Here is a 25,096-nt window from a genome sequence, read left to right on the forward strand (position 1 = left end):
AATCGGACATTAAAATTTCGGATATCGGAACACAAATATCATTGCCAAATTCGGAAAAATTGGGTTTTCCGAAAAAAGAAACACCCCTACTCTATATGCACACGTGGGTACCCTTGAGAATTTTTACCTCTTAAGTTGCAACACTTCTCTCTGTCTAATGTTTACCTCTCTTAAGTTGCAACACTTCTCTCTGTCTAATGTGTACGCCAGTTTCTTCTCAAAATGTCTCAAAAGCGAACTACAAGCCATTAGTAAGTGGTAAGAACTGCTCCGAGGAACTATTTGAGTAGTCAATTTCTTTAGATTTCCGTGTTAAGCCTGATATCAAATGGGTCAGGCCGACCAAGCCCAGCCCAGCTAACATGACACGCCATCACACCTGAGTATGACCTGCCTGACCCTCATGAAAACTGCGGAACTGGCGCCCAGGGCTACTGCTTTTCTCTTCTTTTCTTTTTTTGATATGAAAATATTTTGATATGACGTTTTGGGACTTTGGATGAGATATGAATTGGCGAAAACTGCCCCTTTTAAAGAATAAATTATTTGCAACAGATGGGGAAGAAATGTTTAAGTTAGCCCATACTTGATCTATGGTTCTTACAAGGAAATGGAGACTGACAAGCCAGCCATGAGATCAAGTAAAAATCGTGAAAAAATAAACGTTTGATTATCATGTCACGAGACAACCACTTACTCTGATGGTACAGAGTTACAGACACATCTTCCATTTGATAGCAACTGTTATGTGTATCAGAGGAATAGTACTGCACTACTGCAACACCAGAGGAATAGTAGAACACAATTGTTTAGCCCCTCGTGACATTTCCCAATCTTTCAAAAGAATCAAAACAGTGGTTATGCATTAAAAATTACCACTGAGCAACTTTCAAAAGAACCAAAACACACAACGAAACATCTCAAGAGCCAGGAGATACCAAAATACTTTGCACATTTAGGTCCCACCTAGTAGAAGCAACTTACAGTGAACTGAAAAGCTGGTTAGAGGTTCTTCAATACAGCAAGATCCTCATTCTGATCTTTGATCACTGTGTACAAAACATTCATCTATGCACTTGGAAGAATGAATTCCAAGAAAACACCCTACAGCAAAAAGGACTACTCTTTCTATACAGCCCCTTCAGTAAATCCAGCAGACCCAACCAAACCCAAGATACAAAAGAAAAACTTGAAACTCAGCCTTTAGCCTCTCGTTCTCATGATTGTAATACTCCCTTTCCCTCCTTCAGTGCGGATTTTAGTTTTAACAACCACAGGTTTCCCAGAAAAAGCTGAAGTTGGGTAAGAAACTGAAGGGTTGTCATCTCTATCGTTCTTTGATATTGATTGAGCTGGACTCAGAATACGCTGGTTTATCTCCTTCAAAGTCATATCTCCATGGACTCCGCAGGGTTTGATGAGAGCAAAAGGATAGGCGACAGACGAAGCCAAATTTGTAGGAGTCAGGATGTGAGATTTCCTACCTAAATTGTTTGAATAAAAAATAGTTATATTGTTATCCATGGTTGTGCTGATTTCCAAACATAACATCTATATATAAATAGTACTAGAGGGAGTGAGCGAGAGAGAGAGATGTCAACAACCTTTGTAAACTATTTTAGGAGATGGAGATGGAGTTGGAGTTGGAGTTGGACAAATCTTCACTGAATCACTCTCCATTTCAGAGATGTTGCAGAATTCTACAAACCATTATTTGATGTTACAGGTCTGATCGTGATACAAATATCAAGAGTAAAGGAACAAGAAGAAGAATGTTCAGAAAATAAGATTCTTCACACACCTGAAATATCAATTTGATCATCAGAAAATCCAGAAACATTCCTGCAGGTCCATGTATTACGATAATTAATACAGATTAAAACATAACATTCCAAGGTCTAATATGAAAGTCAAATGAAAAGAAGCATACATATCATCTGAGCTGAGTTGCATCCCACCATCACTAAAGCAATTGGAAAGCCATTCCTCAGAGGACTGATCCAACCCACCATTACTAAAAGCAGATCTATCTCCTAACATAGACCAAATAATTAGGACAAAGCTTAGCAAGGGTTTACATCCCTGCATTTCTTGCACTATAATGGAGAAGATTTAGGAGAAAAAACAAACCATAACATCCCGAATCCCACTGTGTATTTTCAGGTGAAACCTCTTCCATGTAGTCCTCTTTGTCCTGCATAAGTAAAACCGGATACATATGAATATAGTAAGTGAAGATGTTCCATCACAGAGAATGGTACTCTTTTGGGGCTACTAACAACAAGCAATCATTACAAAGTACCGACTGATATATCGAGTAATGGCAATTCAACCCCCCCCCCCAACACACACACAAAATGACGTTCAAATGAACCCTAAACAAAAAAATTGAAAATTTGTACACATGAATATGCCAAGTATCCACAACCATTATAAGCGCATATAAGAGAACTGCATATGTCGCACAAACTGCATTATAAGCATTTTATAAATACATACTCATATACATGACAATCAATACACGACAAGAAAACTGTCCTCATAATAATGGTGGAATATACAAACCTTTGATTTTTCAAACGCAAATTGGGTGTTTTCATCGCAAAGTAGAGAATCAGTAGATAGAGGGCTGAACTGTAGCATTCGCCTCCGCTTTACTTGAGATGAATATTCTTTATACTCTTCCACTTCTTTGTTTGAGTTTTCTGGATTCCACATTTGCAAATCATTAATTCGTCGGGCAAAAGAAATAAAATCATTTACTAGGACAGAGACTAAGACGCACTCCTACTATTGGAGACACTGTAAGCCAAATCCCCACAAGCTTTGACAGGGGTTGTGTCATCAAACATGTATGGAAGGTGTTCATTCTGGTTACTGTCCCATAGGGAATGACAAATATCTGTGTCAGGCAACAAGAGTGGGAATGTAAGAAACCTCAGAACAACCATTGTGTACATACAATATGATACACCATATCAAGGACTTACCGAGATTGCAATCCTTTTGGAGATAATAGTCTTCGCCCCTCCATTCCCACAGTTCACTGATACCGAAAAACAAAGATAAAAAGATCAATCACAAGAATTGAATAAGAAGACAAGATTTGAAGAAAGATAATTTATAAAAACAATGCCCCATTGGCATTTGGCATTGGCGGAATTTTTAAGCTGCTTTCCTTTTTGTTAGTGTAAACCAAGTGAACAGAATCTTCTTTACTGAGTCAGCCATGTAAAATCAATTCACGCAAGTCTTAAGGTCATACAATGGTATAATCCAACGGGTGTAAACTACAAATCTAAGGAAAAGCAGCTTAAACTTTCGCAGCAGCAAATGGGACCAAAGATGTGAGAGAGAAGCAATGCTCATTTCCGATCCATAACAACGGAGGTTTAGAGAGCCCAAATAATGTCTATCCTAGTACTACTATACTTAAGCAGAAGGTGTACGTACGATTAATAAGAAGGTACTGTATAAATGAAAATATCTGAACTCACAGATGCCAAAGGGACGAAAATAAGACTCTACTCATCATGCCAATTACAAAGTCCAGCATCCACGAGTGTTATTCTTACTCTAGTTGAAGTATAGGGGTGGCTAGATTGTGCAAACGATTCAGTTTATGCTGACATTACACACAAAGTTGATTTGCATTTTTACAATCCAATAATATTTAGCAAGGCTATAGAGTTTGTGAAACATAAATGGCGTTGAACGAAAAGGGAGCAGAGCAGATGAATAGATCTACCCATGTTACTTGTAATCAGTTATAATTTATAAATTCTATAGTAAGTAGGCTTCGCAACAAATGCAATGCAGCAGTAAACAAGTATGATTAAATGTCAATCTGAAACAGGAATAACTCATTTTGTGACCACATTATTTTCTATAAATAGCAAAAACCCAACAATCAGAATCAGAAGTGAAATGCATAATAATAAAAAAAAAAAGTGGTACTGACTTATCATGATCGTTAGTAGTAGTAGTAGTACTGTAATCCATCGCTGCAACAACTGAAATGTCGAAAGAGGATCTGAAGTTTCAACCGTTGTTAATTAAGCATAAATAATAAATAATAAAAAATGAAATGTTGCAATTTGGATTGGATTGAATAATAATAATGTGCAAATGCTGCTGCACGCCGACCTCGCCCTCTCTTCTTTTTCTTTTTTATACTCTAATTATTTTTATTAAATCGTTTTAAATCGGACGCATTTATTACTACTAGTAGGCAAACATGGGCGAGTGAAGAGTGAAGTGAGGGGGTGCCCAAAATTTCTTTCTTTCTTGGATTACTACTATATATATATATATATCCACCTCACTTGGTTATGGGCCTTTTTAGGATTCAGTATATATATATATATATATTCTCGTTAAAAAGGAGAAAAATGACACATCATTGGATTCCACGAGACATCTCACATTTGATGATCTACGTGTATGTATCTTTACTAGGTCAACCTGTATTTCAAAGCAAAAGTAGATTTCAATGAAATACATTTCACATTTGATCTACGTGTATCTTTACTGCTTAATGTGTATTTCACATTTGATCTTTGCTTTGAAATACGAGAGAAAAAAAAAAAAAAGACAGAGAGAAAGAGAGACCGAGAGTTTAAAAGAGTTTGAGAGAAGAAAAATGAGAGCGAGAGAGAATACCTGAGAATGAGTTGAGTGAGAGAGAGAGCGGCAGTGAGTGAATGCGAGAGGGAGCAAATGATATTAGCAAAATTTTCTATTTTCTATTTTCCAAGTGGGATAATTTGACAAAAAATTGGTCCCATCTCACTATATTTCAGGTGAAAGTAACCCTTAATACATCACCAATGCAGGCCCTCAATCAAAATACAGGCCACATCACCATTTTAAAAGTAAGTTTGAAGGAGAAAGCATCATATAAAGGATCTCTAAATCATGTGTTATACAATGTGAGCCTTATAATCAAAGTTAAAATTCAAAGACATTGACCAATCTGGTTAACAGTGGACTAGCGGCAAAGTTCAGGACTAAAATAATCTAGAGGGCTGGCAGGTCGCAAAAAATTCGCACCCAAATGTTTCACCACACTCAGACTATATAGCCAGCACCCGGATCCAAGCTTTCTTTTACCAATCATTTCTTTTTGCAATTCCACCTGCTTGATTATCTATTCTTTATTGACAATTTTGTTGTATCACGATTCATGAATTTTTTATATGATATATGAATATATCCTTTGCAAGTCGAAGGTGTGGGTGTCATATGTTAGTTGAACTAATGCTCAACCTCATTTTCTTCTTTCTTCCCAAATAATAATTAATTTCATTATGTCTAATCCACAATTCTCGTGGTATTATTGGAACTACAAAGAAATCAGAAAAATCGCTCTCTGCACGCATAACCCTTGCGGAGTTTCAAAATCAGTTTTCCGAATTATTTTGTGTTCAATAAGACTGCCCTTTGACGCAGAAGTTCAAAATCACATAGAGCCTAGCACTAGAACAGCGAAACACAGATGGCCACAATATTATTCCTATCACAACACCAAAGACGGGATCAAATAATGGGCATCAGAAGTTGACATTGTCCTAGGGAAACCTAATAAATTTAAAACATATTAAATACGTGAAACAAATACAACTTCTACAGTCTCAGCAGTCCAGCACTGGTGAAGTGGTGATAAGCGTGATGATCAGAGAGCGGGTCAAGTGTAATATACAACCTCGCGGTTAGCAGATGGCTTCCAATAAATAGTCAGATTGGATCCTCTTGAAAGTGTACACACAATCATGTACATTGTGTGCTCATAGGCAAGGCGTTTGAAGTCATTGCACTTCACGATGGACCAAACTTCCTCAGTTCCTATCAAGAAAGACCTGCCCAAGCTTCATGTACAGAGCATGTTGTTCTTCAAACGAAAGGTTTCTCAATATCTACAGGAAAGTAGTTAGGAAAAAATCACACCTTACTTTCCAGTAATACCTATTATATAAATATTGAATACATGCACAAGATTTTAGATGCTCACCTGATCTAAGATTGTCTCAACCGAATGGTTCTGTGATTTAACGAATGACTGATGATAGATATATGCAAAAACGGCCATCACCATCTACAAAAGGCAATGAATTAATAACAGTAAGAAATTTCCAACAAACAATTTAAAAGCAATATCTTTTCTTACTCCATAAAGTGTATCTATATCTAAAAGCCTTGCATAAGTACATAGATCTTGGGACCTCTCCACCAAAAACCAGTTGGTAATGAGTGGAGCGGCCCCAGGCTCTTAGATACCTGATATGGGATTATAAATCTCAACACAAGATATGAGCTTGTAACTGGACAAAGAATTCCCGACTAAAAACATAATTATATCCACAGCAGACTATATTAGAATCCTATGAAGTCATCTATGATGCCCATAAAACTAAGGATTTAATTATTTAGAAATAAATCATTCCTTGATACTACACATTTGTACACAAAAAAGACTTTCCTTAGAAGCTCACCTGGCAATCCATTCTATCAGTCATGCCACCATGTCCAGGAATACTATCACCAAAATCCTGTAAAAGTTATAACATTAATAAGTCTGAATCTCATGGTGCACTCTTGTATCAGTATCACCTTAATTAGTTAAATGGCCAAGGAGGACCAACCTTGACTTTAAAAGCTCTTTTGAAGCCACTTGCAAAGAAGCCTCCAAAAGGTGCAATGATAGATGCGAATAAACCAAAACACAGAGCATGCCATTGCACTGGCAGTACAGATACCTCTTTCCAAGGAAACTGGGAGAAATAAAACAGAGTTAACATACTTTTAAGTCGTTAGCATAAAAATTTTACCTTAAAGAGTGTTAGGAAAAAAGTATAAGAACAAAAGCTTCATCAAATTTTGGACAGTTTAGTCACACATCACGTAATATGTATTAGAAACAAATACAGTTTAATAATATAATTAACAACTATACTAGGAAGTAGAGATAATGTTTCACGCACTATTACAGAATCATGAACAGTAGTCTCAACAGAGTCAAAACAACGATTGGCCTCTTTCATCAATGAAAACCTGCGTTAGTAGGACATGCATATTTCAAAAATAATCTGTGTCGTACATGACACACATATTACATGTGATATACCTCAAGTTTGGTATTTCCCCGTGTCGGACACTTTGTATCCGTGTTGAATACGGACACACATATCCATGCCAATGTAACTTAGATGAAAACCCAAGGTCATTAATCATCTTGACAGTAGTCAACACAGAAGACCTTAGATCATATTGACACTGGTGATTCATACAAAAAGACCACACATAGTTTGGTAAAAGCTACACAGAGCTAGACAGAACAAGAAGGAAAGCCCTAGAAACTCCTCATATACTCACATAGGACGTTATCAAGCCAAAATAATTAGAAACAACAATTCACTACTGCAATATCAAAATCTATCAGTAGATAAGAAATTCGATTATGATTTCTTACCCATCCTTGAAGAGAATAATACTCTGGTTTAAACATCGGATCTGGATCACAGGAAAGCCAACTAGTTGATAAATCCTGCATATGTTCAGGAATACAAGAAGTAGATGCATTATTTCAAAGACATCAGCATATGCCTTCAACGGTAGAAAATAAATCTGTCAGAATTTACCTTCCTAGGACATGTAAGCCACTGGAAACGACCCATAATGTTTGCCAACTGCACAGAAAGTTAGCAATCGACAATGCCTTAGTAATATTCAAATTGACAAAATAAATGCATACATAAAATCTAATTACTTAAATTGTAGTTGCTTAAACATAAACAATAAAAGTCATAAAACAGCTTCCGAAATTTATAGAAATAACACTGTTGAAAAACGAGAAGACAAAACCTTCAGTCCTTAGTACCAAATAAGTTCTAAATTTCTTTTGTAACCTTCTTCACCACAGGATAATATCCTTCTCTTTCAGTTTGTTTCCTTGCCTGATACAGGCAAGACAGTATTTGTAATTGATGCGACTAGCATATAGCTTGAAGCCAGATTGTGGACGAAATAAGTTCTAAATTTAGTTTGTAACCTTCTTCGCCATAGGATAATTTCCTTCTCTTTCAGTCTGTTTCCTTGCCTGATACAGGCAAAACAGTATCTGTAACTGTTGTGACTAGCATAAAGCCAGATTGTGGATCAACTTTAAGTACATTTTCAATATTTGTTTTATTTTCTTCTAGAGCAAGTATTTTCGATTTGTAGTTATTTTAATCCCGGCTTATTGCAGGATGACTTTGGTTTGATGAATTTCGATTCATGAAAGAGTGTTAGGGTTCTAAAGTTGAGTTTAAAAACCTGTATAACATTAAGGTTTTGTGACATTAAGGTTCTTAAAACCCTAACTGTGATGTATCTACTTTTTATCCTTGTGAAGCTTTTGCCACACAGTTACAACAAATTTTCGTAGCAGAGTTTTAAGACATTAAGTTAATCTTTTTCAGAATGATTATCTACAAGAGGCTAAAGAAAGCCACCACCATTGCCTAATCAACTAAGAAATGTGGTTGTTGACATCAAACTGATTTTCAGTTGCCTCATTTACGTCTGAGACCCACTATTGACATTGCCTCATTTACGTCTGCGACCAACTATTGACAACCCATTAGAGGAGATCTATTATTTCCTTGCAAACCTCGAAAAAAGACGTAAAACAAAGTCATTTTTAACTGTTTGAATCATCCGAGCAGAACCACATAGACAAATTTATAGTTACTTCAGTTTTGTATTCTCTATGTTTGTACACGTTCGGACTACGATCAATAAATAAAACTTCTCAAGAGTTGCATATAAAATCAAACTAGCACGGAACACTTCCCATGAGTGTTGACCAACACCACAGGGCCAGTTAATATTAACAACAGGAATAATAACAGTTATAACAATAGTTGTGATAATAATAATTATGATAAATGATGATGAAGATGAAGATGATCATCATAATAATAAGAATAAGATGACTCACCACAAATGCAGAGAAAACAGTTGCAAAGGAGGCTCCAATGAAACCTTCCCAAGTTTTCTTTGGAGATAACTTGATCAAAGGTGTTTTGCCAAAGAAAAAACCAAAGATATATGCAGCAATATCATTGATGACAATAAGTGACGCTGGCAAAAGAAACCTGCAATAAACCCCAATGATGGTCAGAAAATCATTCACAAGCTAAACTAATAAAAAAGAACATATTTTCTTGTAAACTACCATTGGACTAATATAGTGGCTCGAGACCACTAAAAACCAAGGATTTTGGGTTTTCTGAAGCTTGGAACCTTCTCTTAATGGGTAGCCAAACACACATCAGAAAGGGTGTGGACATCCCATCACTTGAGAGATATAAAGGAGACTGGAGTGTAAAATATATCAATTTACAATTAACGGTTCTTGAAAGTTGTCTCACCAGAAAATTCCTTCAAAGATATTTGCTACCGTAAACGAGGACTGTGTAAACACCACAATCAGAATCATGTGTGTCCATGCATACTGGCCAAATTGATATTTATACATCTTCTTCTTCAGTGTGAGAATGAACCACATAAATCCTGAAATAAGAAGTATAGTTAATAGGAAGAAAAAAAAAAAAAAAAAAATATATATATATATAATATATATATATATATATATATATATATATATATATGATCCTTTTCACATTTCTTTTTATGGGTGATATCTTGGTTACTGAAGAAGGAAATGGAAGATAGTAGAACCTGCGATATATAGGAAATAACAAATGACCATTTGATATTTGACAAGTCCGCTCACGAGCTTGTATAAGAATTGATCTGAAGTTACAGTGTTGACAAGATGTTGACTGAGAATCCGGCCATATACAAACAACACTGCCGTGAAGAAGAAATGCCTGAGAATAGATTGAGCACGTAAGATACACAAGGAAACACATCAGCACGTCTAGGCTATTAGAGGGTTTCACGTCTAGGCTATATATCCGTAAAGACCAAAACAAACCCAAATCAATAAAGATGATTAGCTGATTAACTTACCAATTCAAAAGCCTGAATCCAGGAAGTTGCCTATCTTCATGAGCTTTTCTGAGTAGATTGAATAGCTCCTTTGCCATAAATATCTGAATAACAACCACCATGGCCCAAATATAGAGATGACCCATGTAGATTACAAATGCAAAGCCCCCAATCATCCACACAGAAGAATATGCACGGATCAACATCGACTTGTATTTGTTTCGATCATTGACAAGTAAACGACCGCCATTTTCTTTTGTTACTTCTGTAGGAACCTGAGACCAAAGGACATGTGCAACTGCCCTTAAGCACCACTAAAATTATCTAATCGTTAAATGGGTATTATATGTCATAATCATAAAAAGCCAACAGGGTAATAAGGACAATGCAAGCCCACAAGTGCATTATGTGAATTAATTCCCACAATACTAGCATCAAGCAAGCGTGTACAGACCGACTATAACAATCCTTACGGGTGTGTTTGTTTAGTGGCAAATGTCACTGGCAAACACAATTTTCTTGTGTTTGGCTGCTAATAAGGGCACTGGCAAACCCCAAAAACAACTTGCCACGCAAGTATAATTTTCCCACTAGAAACTAGAAGTGGGAAAACAGAATCCCCCCAAACCATTTACCAGTGGTAAAATAGGGCTTATTTTCTCACTATCGTGCCTCTCTGTCTATTGTTGTCATATACAAATAAAATATTTGACCATTTTTTAGCTGTTATATGCTGAACAATCTATCAATTCGATTATTTGTCATTTTTTGCAAACAAACATGGGAAAATCTAATATTTTCCAACTAAAAAAAGCTTTACCTCATTTGAGCGTCTACGGTGTCGAATTCGACCAGGAGTAGATGGGGTACTGCCACTACTGGTACTACAATCGTTCTGCATAGTAAAAAGTTAAAAAAAAAAAAAAAATGGATGATTGTTGTTGAATGGTTTATTTGTAGTAGAAGTAGTAGGGGAAGTTTAACGGTCGTTGTTGTGATAGAGAGAAAATGGCATCAAGGGTTTGCTTCTAGATTGCTCAGGATTTCGCAAATCTAAGCTTGCGTGTGGGCTTTTTACGGCGTGCGTATATTTATATCAAGGGGCTTGGCTTGTAATTTATGGAAACTTTAAGAGGGTAAAAGTGGAAGACCATGTTTTAACCACAAATTTGGATGACGTGTGCTAGTCTGGAGGGAATCTCGCAAAATGAAATACTGGGACGTTAGATTCTGGGTGGATTGTTTATAGGCTGGCAATGGGTTGGATCGGTCCGGATATAGGGAAATTCAAAACCGATTCGCTTTTCAACAATACAGACCCAGAACCGGACCCGATCTGAATGGATATTTGAGTTAGAGAACCAGAACTGAACTGAAAACTCTTTTTTGATTCCGGATCCGATCCGTTCCAAACCAATAAACTCAATTTCAACCCGGTGAACCGAGTTTTTAATAATTGGATCCTAATTTTCGTTATATAAATATTAAATAATTTTTTTTTGCTAAACACAAAAACAATATATACAAATAAAAAATGCATAATGAATGATTTGAAATTCAAATTTGTAATAGAAACCATCTTTTTATTATGTAAAAAAATATCGTAATATTACATATGTGTTTTGTATATCTTATTTTGGAATTTTAAATATTGCAATGTTGTATAAGGTAATAGAAATATATGGTGGAGGAAAATTAGAAAGAATAAGACTAAAAATTTTAATTGGATTAGGCCCATAACGGTTCGGTACATACTTAATCCAGAACCAATCCAATAAGAGTCCAGTTATGATTTTCAAGACCCAGAACCAGTCCAATATGCTAACTACCTGTCCCAGACCCGCTTTTATTGGTTCGGACCAAATCGGGTATCGGTTCTTACCCGACCCATTGCCAGCCCTAATTGTTTATTCATAAAAGAGGTAAACTTCCTAATTTCGGTCTTTATTAGCTTAAAACCCAATTGAATTTTGCAATTATTGCTAAAATCCACCCAGTTTTTTTAAGTGTGAAATAAAAGTCAAATGTGTCTTATTTATTTTTTTAAAATTCCGTATATACCATTTTATATCAATTTATTAGGTGATCTTGGATATACCAACAAAACACTCCCTGTCCCAATTTTAAAATAAATAAATAAAATAATTTTAGACACATTTAGCTTTCTAAATTATTATTATTTTTTTTTTTTTATTAAGCGTACCTAAAATATTTATTGACTAAAACAAGTAATTTACTCTAGGTGATTCAGTTGTAGAAGAAAAAGACAACGATTTTTTATTCTTTTTTTATTCTCCAATAATCTCTTACTCTCATCAATAAACATGCAAACACCCATTTTTTATTTGAATCAATCATACCAAAGTAATGAGAATGAATTCCAACCGAATGAGGATAAAAAAAAAAAAAATCAAAATCAAATTTTGACGGAATTAGAGAAAACTTCGCAAAGATTTTAAACAAGTAGATGTTAAAGAGCTGCTGCTTGCAAGGGGAGAACTCGTGGGCTGAGTATATGCTCGACACTAATAAACTCTGAATACGCCAACTTTTCAGCGACTTAGTGTTGATATCTCAGAAAATGCTGCTGTTTCAGCGATCATGATTTTGTACTGTATTACATATTGCAAATGTGCGCCCTAAAGCGACTACTTACATGGTAAATACACAAAAATGTATCAGAGGATAGTGTCAACGGTGAACTTTCTTTTAGGAGGAGACTTCTCTACAACCTGCTTTTGTAAATCCATGAATATCGAACCCTTAAGCGCATATAATCTTCGAAGGTTTATCACTGAAAGCTCGCTAAAGCTAGCAACCGCAAGATCAGCTTGCACCAATTCATACCTGCTTGTTCAGACAATAGTTAGTGTTAGACGCGAGGGTATTCAAGCTTTCAAGAAAATAGCTCTTGGAACAAGACAACAGAAAAGAAGAAATGAAGGGGTGCATTCCGAGGAACTATGGTGAATGTAGAACACTGGTTTTTATTATAAGAAAAATAATACGGTGTCTATTAAACATAATTCCAACGTCAAGGTACTGCAATGCAACCATTTGTGGAATCAGTAGCATGGATGAGGGTCCAAATTGATTCAAACGAGACACACAGTACGAGCATTGAATTTGATATGGTATTGAGAGTTGGAATAGATGGGAAGAAAAAAAGTAGTACATACGCGCAGGGTGAGCACCAATCAAACCAACCGCCATCATTGTACAGTTGTGGGCAGCAGTTATGCCTCTTGGATCATCCTCGAACACCACGCACTTGGATGGTTTTCTATCCAACTGTAAGATAAATAATTAACCACTTGATAAAATAAAGTGACTGGGACATCCACATCAATGGAGTGAAATTCAATCCATAGAAAAAAGAAATGGACTAAAATTAGTGCTTCTAAAACGAAAAACAAAAATATCAATGGGAAGTACATGTATTTTGTCACCTTTTCTTTGGAGCAAAACGGCCTGGTGTCAAAAAGTAAGTTTATGTTCATTCATGGCAAACTCATTACAGAGTAACGGGATGTATTAGCTCTTAATAGTAAATTAATAAGCTCTCACCTTAACTACCGCAGAAAGAAATCGATGGGACTAAATCTGTGTTGGAAGGCCAGGCTCGTAAGTTTTTTTTTTTTTTTTTTTTTTTTTTTTTTTAGTGGAAATTTTATTAATACTGATAAGGAATTTTACAAATAATTAGGACAATCGTGCAACAAGCTGCGCCGCAAGTCCTTTATGAATAGCAAATCATATTCTTATAAAAACAAACTCGTTAGAACCAACTGTCATAACGTTATTGCCCATAACTTTCTGAAGTCTCTTGAGAAGCTCAATAGACTGTTGTTCCAAGAAACCGAAAGTGTCGAAACTAAACGGAATGAAACAATGTTGGTTAGCCGTGCAAACTTCCTCATGCTTCTCCATCTTCCCTGTCGCTGCTCTCTTAGCTGCTTCTCCCACCTCAAAGACTCCATTCCCAAGCCCTACCAACGGAGAGGCTCGATTACATCAATACATGCATGTCTCCCCTCGCACTAACAATCAGATATCAATACATCCGCAGGCGAAGTGTAGATCTTCCCTCATTCGGATCCATGAGAAAATTCACGGGAGCCTCCTTCTTCACTTATACCCCAGCCCTCCAAAATGCATCACATAAAATATCTTTGACATGATCATGTCGGTATTTGAAACCTGGAAAATGTCTACAATGTGCTGCATGGTCCCCGAAAGCATCTAGTATACTTTTTTTGCAAACAGGGCATAGACCACCCTCAGAGTACAAAAGAATCATGAGATGGTATCGGAGAATAGAATGATACTCCACCGACGACATACGCTGACCAAGTCCCTCCATCGGAATAGCAAGTAGAAAATTTTTTGCGTGTTCTGACCGCAAACATCCAACGATCGCTTCGACGAAAGCAGATAACATAAACTCCCTCTCAAGACCAACAACAATCTTACCATAGATAGAACGCTTGTCAAAACTTTTGTGGTTTTGAGGGACGGTAGCATTCACGGCCATAGAACTGAGGTCAAAATCGGGTAGACAAAGACTCAATGCACTGCTAGCAACATCCAAAATCTCATCCAAAGGCACTGGCCCACAACTCCTAAGAATGTGATTCTGAAGCTCAGAAGTCTGACAATGGGAGGCCACAAAAGCAAAAGTAGAGACATCAGTGGCACAATAAATACCTAACCCACCAAGACGTAATGGGAGTATCGATAAACGCCACTGCAAATCACCGAAGTTAGGACCATCAGAAACCACAATACCCTGGAGAACACTATGGAGATGCCGATCAAAAGTCTTTGCTGCCTCTTAAAAAGGGATGGTGGACAAGTACGAATCACAAAGACCAACTTAGAGAGCCCAGCACAAGCCCGTAAGAGAGCTAACTCACACTGTGGATCTTCCAATATAGCTAAACGGCTCATCAAAGTCACAACCTTTTCAACGCGCTTACAAGCAAGACCGATGACAAAAGATGAATCAGTGCTGACCGCACCTCCAAGCAACCTGACTCCCTGCTGAGGACGGGACAAATCTGAAGGAAAAAGACCAGGAGTGGAGTGACGTGGATCAAGTGATGGCCAAAATATCTCAGTTTTAGCCACATTAAGAACCAACCCGTATGAAGGTCCTTCTTCCTGAATCATACCCAAAGCTGTCACCACCTGTTTTGTATCTCCAATCAGAGTTCCATCATCTAGATACCAAGCTCAGAAGCAACAAGCCCGACAACCGGATGAACCCCGAGAATCGGGGGATGCAACACCGGTGCAAATAGAAGGGGACCCAAAGTGGTCGCCTTTGTTGACCGATAATGGACCATATGTAGCCATCCCCCATATATAACCTCACAGGTTGACAATACAAGTACTCAACCCAAGGGGCAATAGCTGGGCAACGGATACGAACCTCTCTCAATATGGTAGTCCGATCAACCATGTTAAAAGCATTATGAAAATCTACAAGTAGCATTGAAAGAGAGGTACTGTCACTGTTAGCATACACTATGCGGTTGACAGCATGCAGAATCGCCTATGCTCCACCAGAAACACCAACCCCATACTGAAAATCCTGTAAGTATCCTACCACATCTTGGGAAACTCCTTTCATTGCAATCTTGGAGACCAGATGATGCTAAACCATCCCCACAACTATAGGACGAATACTATTATCCGGCTTAAGAAGTGGAGTAAGTGGGGCACTCTTGAATGAATTCCATTGCGGCCGTGGGCATCGGCCCCTCAGAACCAAAGATTCACCATTGGGGGTCAATGCATCTAGCAAATCAGCCGATATAGTGCTGCAGAAGACCACTCATGGCATCCAACAAATGCCGAGCTCGAAGACCATCACGACCACAAGAAGTACCCTTCGAAATGACCCTATCTGAGGACAAAGGGGTGTCTCTCTACCACTAAAAGAGGGCTTAACAACGGGAATAGTTGGCCTTACGGTGGTGGTAGTCGCGATTGATGCTTCTCCTCTAATGCACATATGGTCTCTCGCAGATTGGGGGCAACCCCGATGATGACAACACCTTTACCGCTGCAGCAAAATGTCCATCAGCATCTTTCTGCAAGCATCGACGCACATTCTGAGTAGGACCAGATCTCTGTGGTGGCTAGATTGAAGGAGGCTCTATAGTAGATTCTAGGAGATGAAACATCCCTCCATGCTCATTCCATGTCATCAAAGCATGGAGAATTTGTCTCTGTTGAAGGTTTTTCCTATTACCAGAACGACGTTCCTGACGATTCTGGGGTTAAACAACTTGCAGAGTGCAACGTGGTAAGAGAAGGAGACGAACCCAAGGCATAATCGAACCAAGATCGGCCCGTAATATCGAAGAGCAGATTTGATGCACCTTAAAAGGCCAAACGACAAGCACGTGGTATACTTTTCACAGTTTGAAAGGGTATATGAAATGCACTATCAAGTAACATCTCATCAAGAGGGATACGCGGGTTAGGGGTATCACCGTCACCCCTGTGTGTCGTGAGGGTAAGATTTGTAGTGTTAGGCTGGGGGAGCCGTTGGGGGATGCCTACAATGACACATGCAGGTTCCCCATTCTCCATCAAAACAGGAGGTTCAATGGTATCATTTGGATGACGACACGGCATACCATTGGCATGGATGCAAAGACAAAGGCCACAAATCCATTTACCTATTGACTTTAACGAATTCTCCACTGACAGATACAATTCACGATCACCCTTAAGTTCATCCCTCACCCTGTCAATACTCACCTGGCAATCCAAGTGTTGTTTATCGAAATGTGTGAGAATGTAGGAAACAGTGAACCCATTACCGTTTACCCCATTGGTGCATCCGTGACGACCTCGGAAAGGACAGTGAACACATTTCTTAAGTGGTGGAACAATGAAATTAGAAGAAGCAACAGTGGGTCCTTTCTTTCCCATCATGTAGGTGATCAGGTGTCGAACGTGACCTCCCAACTGACCAAAGCACTAAACCAAACACTGAGCAATCAAAACCAGAAGGAAATAATGTAAAATTTGTTTCGCCATGTTCAACTGTTCAATGGAATCCACAAATACCCATCAACATATCAGACCAAGCCACATACCATAAACCAAATTCAAACATACAATTCTCAAAACCAAAAGGAAACCGACTAATAAACAACAATTGTCGAACCAGGAAACCAATCCAATACCAGCAAAACCCACAAACCAAATAGCAAACCAACAAAAGAACAAAGCAAAATCAGTATAACCAAACCCCAAACACAATTAACAGAATGAAATCACATTCACTTCTATTTTTTCGTTGGAATATGGTGGTGGTGGCGGGCGGGTGTTGTTGGAAGTCTTATAGGACAGTGATTAATGATGGTGGTGACGGTGGATGGTGGGGGTGCAGGACCAGTGGTGTGGCATGGTCGGGGAAGAAGGCTTGCGGTTTTTTTGTTTGTTTGTTTTTTTTTTTTTTTTTTCGAGATTTGTCGGGGTTTAGGTAAGGGTCAGGTTTAATGGATGTTAAAGTTTGAATGCATTTGACAGAGGTGACGGTGGATGGTGGGGACAGGGCGGGGCAAAGACGAGTGGTGCTTGAGGGAGGGGAAGGGGACGGTGAATGGTGGGGACAGTGGTGCTTGACGGAGGTGACGGTGAATGGTGGGGGACGGTTGATGGTGGGGGACAGTGGTGTTTGATGGAGGTGACGGTGGATGGTGGGGGGGGGGGGTGGTGACGAGTGGTGCTTTTTTTTTTTTAAAGATATAGTGAGAGGGATGATGAAGAATGTGAAAGAAATTTTGACTGAAAAACGGTACCAAATAGATGTGTCGTTATTTTGTTTTTTTTTATTCTTTTGCCCCATGCTTTTATTGGAAATACCCCAAATTATTTAGGAGATGTTATTAGATTTAGACAATTATTGGTGTAATAATACGAAACTTTCTCAAGGATATTTCGGTAATATCGCCATGGTAGGTAATTTATATAGTGTAATTATTAGTATTTACTTGTTTAATTTATTTGGTTAGTTACACAAATATTTTAGACTATATTACTGTTTGATTTATGTACCACCTGTTATGTTAGTGGGCCTATTCAATCGTACTGGGCCTGTTCTTTATATTAGGCTTGTTATACTGTATTGAGCCTTTTCTATTGTTTTGGTCTTTTGGGCCCGTTATTTATATTGGGCCCTTTATGGAATTATGTTATTGGGCTTGCTTTTGTCTTTTGGGCCATTTTATTGTATTGTGTTTTTTGGGCTTGATATATATGGATGGGCTTGCACGCTTGTCCTAGTTATTTGTAAAATTCATTATCAGTTTCAATAAAATTTCCACTTAAAAAAAAAGTTCAGGGGGGATAGGTCGGCAAAAGAAAAGAAGAAAAAGAAAAAGAAAGAGAGAAAAGAAAAAGGGGAGGAAGGGGGACGATAAGGAGAGATGAGGGGAGGGAGAGAAGGAGATGTTCAAGAGAGAAGAAGAAGAGGGAGATAGGAGAGAGAAAGGGGAAGAAAAAGAAAGAGAGAGAGAAGAGAAAATAATAAGAAAGGAAGAAGAAAGAGATGGAGGCCAAGGATTTACCGACGCGTTGTGGGGTTTCGGTTTCCGGCCTTTGAGTAGAGATGGTGGCGCGTGGTGTATGTGAACGCGGGACTTGGTTTGCGACTTTCGATCTGGAGGTTTTGGTCTTGATGCAACGCGCGACAGTTTTTGAGGCTCAGCTCAGATAGAAAGTTTATTGGGGTGTTGCGAAACATTGCCGCGAGCGTTCTTTCTCATCGGAAATCAATTTCAGAGCTCTGTTATTTTGTTAAGATCTCTATAGGGAAAGCTAGCTAATAAGTAGAAATGAAATGATAGAAAGGACGTCCAGAAAAGGGAGGAATTTAAAAAGGAGATACATGTGGCGGCCATACTGTTCACCCATCCACTTCCATGTCGGCTAGAAGAAATGGAAAATGAGCAGTACCGTTAAGTGGTTGAAAGAGCAGAGTATGCTTAAGTGGAAATGCTTAACTATTCATGGGAATGCCAAGGTAAGCGTGTATCGAGGTGAGTAGCTGTAGAGAAAAAGGGATTTTTTTTTTCTCTTTCATGTCTAGACCGCTACTAGTGTTTCGGACTCGGCGATGGCGCGACTTCTTATTTGTGACTAGTGTTTTGGCGCACCGCGCCTCGGATGGCTGTAGCGACCTCCAGTGTTTTGGGCGACTGCGCCACTGCCGACCCTCCGATGGGCGACACCGCTCCACCAATTTCAGCCCGAAATTCATCGTTCGAAGCTTTTCGAAATAGTATAAAAATAGGTTTTTGTAGAAACCTAACTTTTCCAAAACCAAGAAAGAGAGATTATAAGAGAGAAATTCTTTGTGAGTTGAGTATTCATTCTTTGTGAGTGAATTGAGAGACTTGTAATCTGTTACTCCGGACATCTAGTAAAGCTTGGAACTCACAATGTGGACGTAGGCAAATTGCCGAACCACGATATATCTCATCTTGTGGTTTGTTCTTCTTTTACATTAATTGTTTTACTTTATATGCTTGTTATTTGATATTGAGAAGTGTTGGGATATTGCTTGGAGGGTGTTGAAGTCTTGTCTATCGAGAAGGATCGATCCTTGTGTTGGATTGATCGGGTTTGTTGTGGGTAACGTTGTTTCCTTGATCATTTATTCACATCAATTGGTATCGAGGCGTAGGTATACGACCTAGGATTTTGAGTTTAGTACTCAAAATTTGTGTGTAACAAGGTGTTCGATTAAATTCGAGGTGAAATTTTTTGGGTTATTGTGTGTAACTTGAAAATGGCTCCCAAGATGTCAAACACAAGGTTTGAAGTAGAGAAGTTTAATGGGAAGAATAACTTTGGGATTTGGCAAGTCCAAGTAAAGGACATCCTCATCCAACAAGGTTTGCACAAGGCTTTAAAAGGGATTAAATCTAAGGCGCGAAGTAATGAGTAATGATGATTGGGAAGAGTTCGATCTTCAGGCTTGTTCATCAATCCGGTTATGTCTTGCTAATGAGGTCATGTATAGTGTGATGGGAGAAAATACCGCTGCCGGTATTTGGCTCAAACTAGAGTCTATGTATATAACTAAGAGCATGACGAACAAGATGTACCTTAAGAAGCGTCTTTATCGGTATATGATGGTCGATGGTTCAACAATGCAAGAGCACGTTAATGAGTTCCGTCGACGTCTAGCGGATTATTTGAATGTTGGTATGAAGATGGATGATGAGGATCAAGCGACATGTTTAATATTTTCCTTGCCAGAAAGCTATGAGCATCTAATGACTACATTCATGAACAGAGAAGTCGTCGATCTTGACGAAGTTCAGAGTGCACTTCTTTCTTATGAGTTGATGAAGAAGACACGTGTAGAAAATAGCATTGATGCAGGTCAGGGGCTAGTGGCAAGAGGAAATTCGTATGAACAGAATTATTCAAGTAATGAGAATTCTAGGTCCAAGTCAAAGAAGCCTTTAAAACATGTACAGTGCTACAATTGCAATGAAAAGGGACATTACGCAAGTAATTGTCCTCACCCGAAGAAAGAGAACAAGAGAGATGGTCAAAAGAAAGGTAAGGCAAAAATTGAGGCAAATTATGTTTCAGGCTCTGAAGAGGATGAGTTCGGTCTGTGTGTGTGTCCACACAAGACTATATGACCGAAAAGGTGGATTCTTGATTCGGATGTTCCTATCATATGTGCCCGAATAGAAAGTGGTTTACTTCTTTTATGAGAGCATTGATGGTGGTTCCGTTTTAAATGGGTAATGGCGTTGCTTGTAAGGCGGTAGGAATTGGAACTATAATGAAGTTAAGATGTATGATGGTGTAGTGAGGACTTTAACCGATGTGAGACATGTTCCCGAGCTAAAGAAAAGTCTTATTTCTCTTGGTACCTTGGACTCAAAGGCCACAAGTTTGTGGGCGAAGGTGGAGTCCTAAATATTGTTAATGGCTCTTTAGTTGTTATGAAGGGTAAAAATATGGAACCTTGTATACTCACGATAGGTAGTACGGTGATAGGCGATGTAGCGGTGGGTGCATGTAGTAATGATTCCGAGTGCACTAAGATATGGCATATCGTTTAGGGCATATAAGTGAAAAGGGTTTGTCCCGAAGTTGTGCAAGCGAGGGTTCTTGAAGAACTTGAAGAAGCCAAGTATGGGTTCCGCGTGAGCATCAAGGCGTATGGGAAGCAAAGGCAGAGTCAAGTTCAAGTCAAGCAAGCACACGACAACAGGGCATCCTTGACTATGTGCATACGGATGTTTGGGGACCCTCCGGGTGGCTTCCAAGGAGGTAACCGCTATTATGTCTCATTCATTGATGATCATACTCGCTATGTGTGGGTGTATATGATGAAATCGAAAGATGAAATGTTTGAGACATTTAAGAAGTGGAAGGCAAGGGTTGAGAATCGCATGAGATAGGAAGGTAAAGACATTACGCCCCGACAATGGTAATGCTTGAGTATACCTATGGACCTTTCCAAGAGTTCTCGCGGCAAGAATGAGGGGGAATTGCCAAAAGTCAGGGGCACGCCATAGCAGAATGGAATGGCAGAGAGGATGAATAGAACTTTGCTTGAAAGAGCAAGATGTTTATTGTCTAATGCCGCCTAGGCAAAGAGTATCGGGCGATGCGCGGTGTTCATGGCGTGTTACCCGCATAATAGGTCACCAATACCAACTATAGATTGTAGGACACCTTATGAGGTGTGGTCGTAACCCGGTGATTATAGTATTTCGCGAGTGTTTGGATCGACTTACTACCATGTGAGGGACAACAAGCTAGATCCTAGAGCTAAGAAGGCCATATTCTTAGCTCGCGAAATGGGGTAAAGGGATATAGATTGTGGTGTCTAGAAGACCACAAGTTCCCCGGTCGCCAGAGATGTTACCTTTGATGAGACTTCCGTGTTATCTTTCGATGGCCGGAAGAACCGGGCGAGAATGGTGAAGTCTATAGAAGTTCAAGCTCACCGAGCTTGAGTTGTCCGATGCAAAGATATGACCGGTTAGATCAAGATGAGGTACCAAATCATGGAACCACAAAGAACAGGAAGAAGAGAGAAAGAGCATCCGCGAACTTGTAGTGGCTGACCCTAGCCACAGAGACAAGTTAAAGAAGTGCACAAGTATGGGCACGGAAGCCGGGTGAAACACTATGGTCGGTGGATTTAGTGGCATATGCAATCGAATATCGAAGATGATGAGCGGATAGCTTCAAGAAAGCTGTTAGAGATGCTCATTACAGAGATTGGTTGGTAGCTATGCAAGCGAGATGGAATCTCTTGATAAAAATCACACATGGGACCTAGTTTTATTGCCAAAGGGCAAAGGACTATCGGCAAGATAAATGGGTGTTCGAGAAAAGAAAAGGTCCTTCCCCGAGTCCGACAAAGATCGGGTACAAGGCAAGAGTGGTAGCAAAAGGGTTTTTCACAGAAGGAAGGAGTCGACTACAATGAGGTATTTTCCCCGGTGGTCAAACATACGTCCATTCATGTGTTATTGAGTTTAGTTGCTCACTTCAACTTGGAGTTAGAGCAACTTGATGTGAAAACTGCTTTCTTGCATGGGGACTTGGAAGAAGAGATCTATATGAGACAACCTGAAGGGTTTGTCGTTGCTGAGAAAGAAGATTAGGTATACAAATTGAATCGTCCTTTATCGGGTTAAAGCAATCACCCGTGCAATGGTACAATGCTTTGACACATTCATGATGCAACATGAGTACACCCAAAGTAAGTATGATTCTTTGTGTCTACTTTAGAAGGCTTCGTGGTAATGACTTCATCTATCTCCCCGCTTTATGTGGATGACATGCTTATTGCTTCCAAAAGCATGGTGGAGATAGACAAGTTAAAATCTCAACTTAGCTCTCGAAGTTTGAGATGAAAGACTTAGGTGGAGCCAAGAAGATCTTGGGCATGGAGATTGACAAAGATAGGAAGAAGCGGCGGATAGTTGTATCTCGGAAGAAATACCTTCAAAAGTAATTTTCGATTTGGTATGGAGAATGCAAAGTCGGTTTCTACACCTTTATTTGGGCATTTTAGGCTTTTCGACTAAGTTCTCTCCTAGTTCGGTGGAGGAACAAAAGCATATGGCTAATGTTCCTTATGCAAGTGTCGTGGGTAGTTTGATGTATGCTATGGTGTACACGCGTGAGGATATTTCCAAAAGCGATTAGTGTTGTAAGCGGTATATGGCAAATCCGGGAAGCGGCATTGGGAGGCGATGAAATGGGTACTAAGGTACTTGAAGGGTACCTTGGATGTGGGATTAACTTATGGTGGAGGCACTTGTTATGTCGGTGGGTTTGTGGATTCGATTTATGCGGTGATCTAGATAGGCGACGATCGACTCATCGGTTATGTGTTTATGATGCATGGTGCACCGGTTAGTTGGAGGTCTATGCTACAGCTCTGATTGCTTCTATCTATCTACATCGAGGCAGAGTATATGGCAAGGGCGAGAGACAATGAAAGAGGCACTATGGCTTCGAGGTCTTTTAGATGATATGGATATTAAGCAGAACAGTGTTGCTTTGTATTGTGATAGTTAGAGTGTTATTCATTTGGCGAAGAACCAAGTTCATCATGCTCGGACCAAGCATATTGATGTCCGTTATCACTTTATATGGGATGTCGTTGAGGATGGTGATGTAGCACTTGAGAAAGTGGACACCCATGACAATCCTGTTGATATGCTGACGAAAGTTGTCACCGGAGTTAAAGTTTCAACACAGTTTGGACTTGCTCCAAATCCTACATGTTTAAAAGAGCCCTTTGTGGGCATGGCCCTTCAGGAGGCGATTGATCATGAAGTCTTCCTTCCTGGATGTGTTCCTACTGGATGTGTTATTGCTGGATGTGTTCGGCTTGGTTTTATGTGTTAAAACCTCACCGAGGTGGAGAATGTAGAGAAAAAGGGATTTTTTTTTTTCTCTTTCATGTCTAGAGCGCACCTGCGCCTTAGATGGGCGCGACCTGCGCTGTGACCAGTGTTTTGAGCGCACCTGCGCCTCCGATGGGCGCGACCCTCCAGTGTTTTGGGCGCACCTGCGCCTCCGATGGGCGCGACCTGCGCTCCACCAATTTCAGCCCGAAATTCACTGTTTCGAAAGCTTTTAGAAATAGTATAAAAATAGGTTTTTTCTGTAGAAATCTAACTTTTCCAAAACCAAGAAAGAGAGAGATTATAAGAGAGCAATTCTTTGTGAGTGAATTGAGAGACTTGTAATCTGTTACTCCGGACATCTAGTAAAGCTTGGAACTCGCAGTGTGGACGTAGGCAAATTGCCGAACCACGATATATCTCGTCTTGTGGTTTGTTCTTCTTTTATATTAATTGTTTTACTTTATATGCTTGTTATTTGATATTGAGAAGTGTTGGGATATTGCTTGGAGGGTGTTGAAGTCTTGTCTATTGAGAAGGATCGATCCTTGTGTTGGATTGATCCGTTTGTTGTGGGTAACGTTGTTTCCGCAGTCATTTATTCACATCAGTAGCATTAATCCCGACCAATATTTGAGCCGAAGTTATATACTAATTTAATAGTCTATATTATTATAAGTTGCACAATAGAAATGATCGGTTGATTTATTAGAGTGATTTATCCTTAAGAGGTCATGTTACCCTATTGATATTGCTGTCTCTATTAATGGAGTGATGATCTTATATTCAAGTGATAGTTGAGTTTATTCAGATTCTATTGTTATTGTTAATATTTTACATTGAAGCTTGTTTGTCATATCGGATGTTTCTGATGCCTTTGAAAGATTGTACCCCAATAGGATTAAGAAATTTTGCTAAGCAAACGATAAGGTTCATTTGCAGAGGAAGGTACGTAATTCTAGTGTTGGTTAATATTTTTACTTGATGTATTATTTATAAGTTTTATCAATCAAATTGATTATGTGTCTAATGTTGATCGTCGGAGTGTAAACGGACAGGGACGAACATGTCCCTCCATATCGAGATCTATAAGGTGAATACATACTAAAGAATCAAGGTGAAACTTCAAGAAACAAAGAAACATCTTGAAAACGTAGCGGAGGGTTAAGTAACGT

General features: G+C 38.9%; 2 protein-coding genes across 5 annotated transcripts; both read right to left on the reverse strand.

The window, feature by feature from the left end:
* Positions 1-933: 933 nt before the first annotated feature.
* Positions 934-4,331, reverse strand: LOC147483817 (protein XRI1-like). 3 transcript variants are annotated; one of them, XM_086576426.1, is made up of 9 exons: positions 3,962-4,331; positions 2,991-3,046; positions 2,786-2,902; positions 2,566-2,705; positions 2,131-2,194; positions 1,931-2,033; positions 1,802-1,842; positions 1,605-1,700; positions 934-1,484 (listed from the first exon to the last, which is right to left on the reverse strand). In XM_086576426.1, exons 1-9 carry the CDS (start codon positions 4,000-4,002, stop codon positions 1,204-1,206), a joined length of 939 nt encoding a protein of 312 aa, XP_086432552.1. In that variant the 5' UTR covers positions 4,003-4,331; the 3' UTR covers positions 934-1,203. The 3 variants fall into 3 exon arrangements, with proteins under 3 accessions (XP_086432552.1, XP_086432553.1, XP_086432554.1); XM_086576427.1 differs by having other exon boundaries at positions 1,931-2,030; positions 3,962-4,154; XM_086576428.1 differs by lacking the exon at positions 2,786-2,902 and having other exon boundaries at positions 3,962-4,154.
* A 1,063-nt stretch (positions 4,332-5,394) lies between these two features.
* Positions 5,395-11,077, reverse strand: LOC147483818 (phosphatidate cytidylyltransferase 1-like). 2 transcript variants are annotated; one of them, XM_086576425.1, is made up of 11 exons: positions 10,817-11,077; positions 10,018-10,271; positions 9,724-9,875; positions 9,414-9,555; positions 8,981-9,137; positions 7,638-7,685; positions 7,469-7,543; positions 6,642-6,770; positions 6,492-6,548; positions 6,011-6,094; positions 5,395-5,915 (listed from the first exon to the last, which is right to left on the reverse strand). In XM_086576425.1, exons 1-11 carry the CDS (start codon positions 10,895-10,897, stop codon positions 5,838-5,840), a joined length of 1,257 nt encoding a protein of 418 aa, XP_086432551.1. In that variant the 5' UTR covers positions 10,898-11,077; the 3' UTR covers positions 5,395-5,837. The 2 variants fall into 2 exon arrangements, with proteins under 2 accessions (XP_086432551.1, XP_086432550.1); XM_086576424.1 differs by having other exon boundaries at positions 10,018-10,310; positions 10,817-11,061.
* Between the last annotated feature and the right edge of the window lie 14,019 nt (positions 11,078-25,096).

This window comes from Coptis chinensis, chromosome 8 (assembly GCF_015680905.1).
Source record: "Coptis chinensis isolate HL-2020 chromosome 8, ASM1568090v1, whole genome shotgun sequence".
Lineage (NCBI taxonomy): Eukaryota > Viridiplantae > Streptophyta > Magnoliopsida > Ranunculales > Ranunculaceae > Coptis > Coptis chinensis.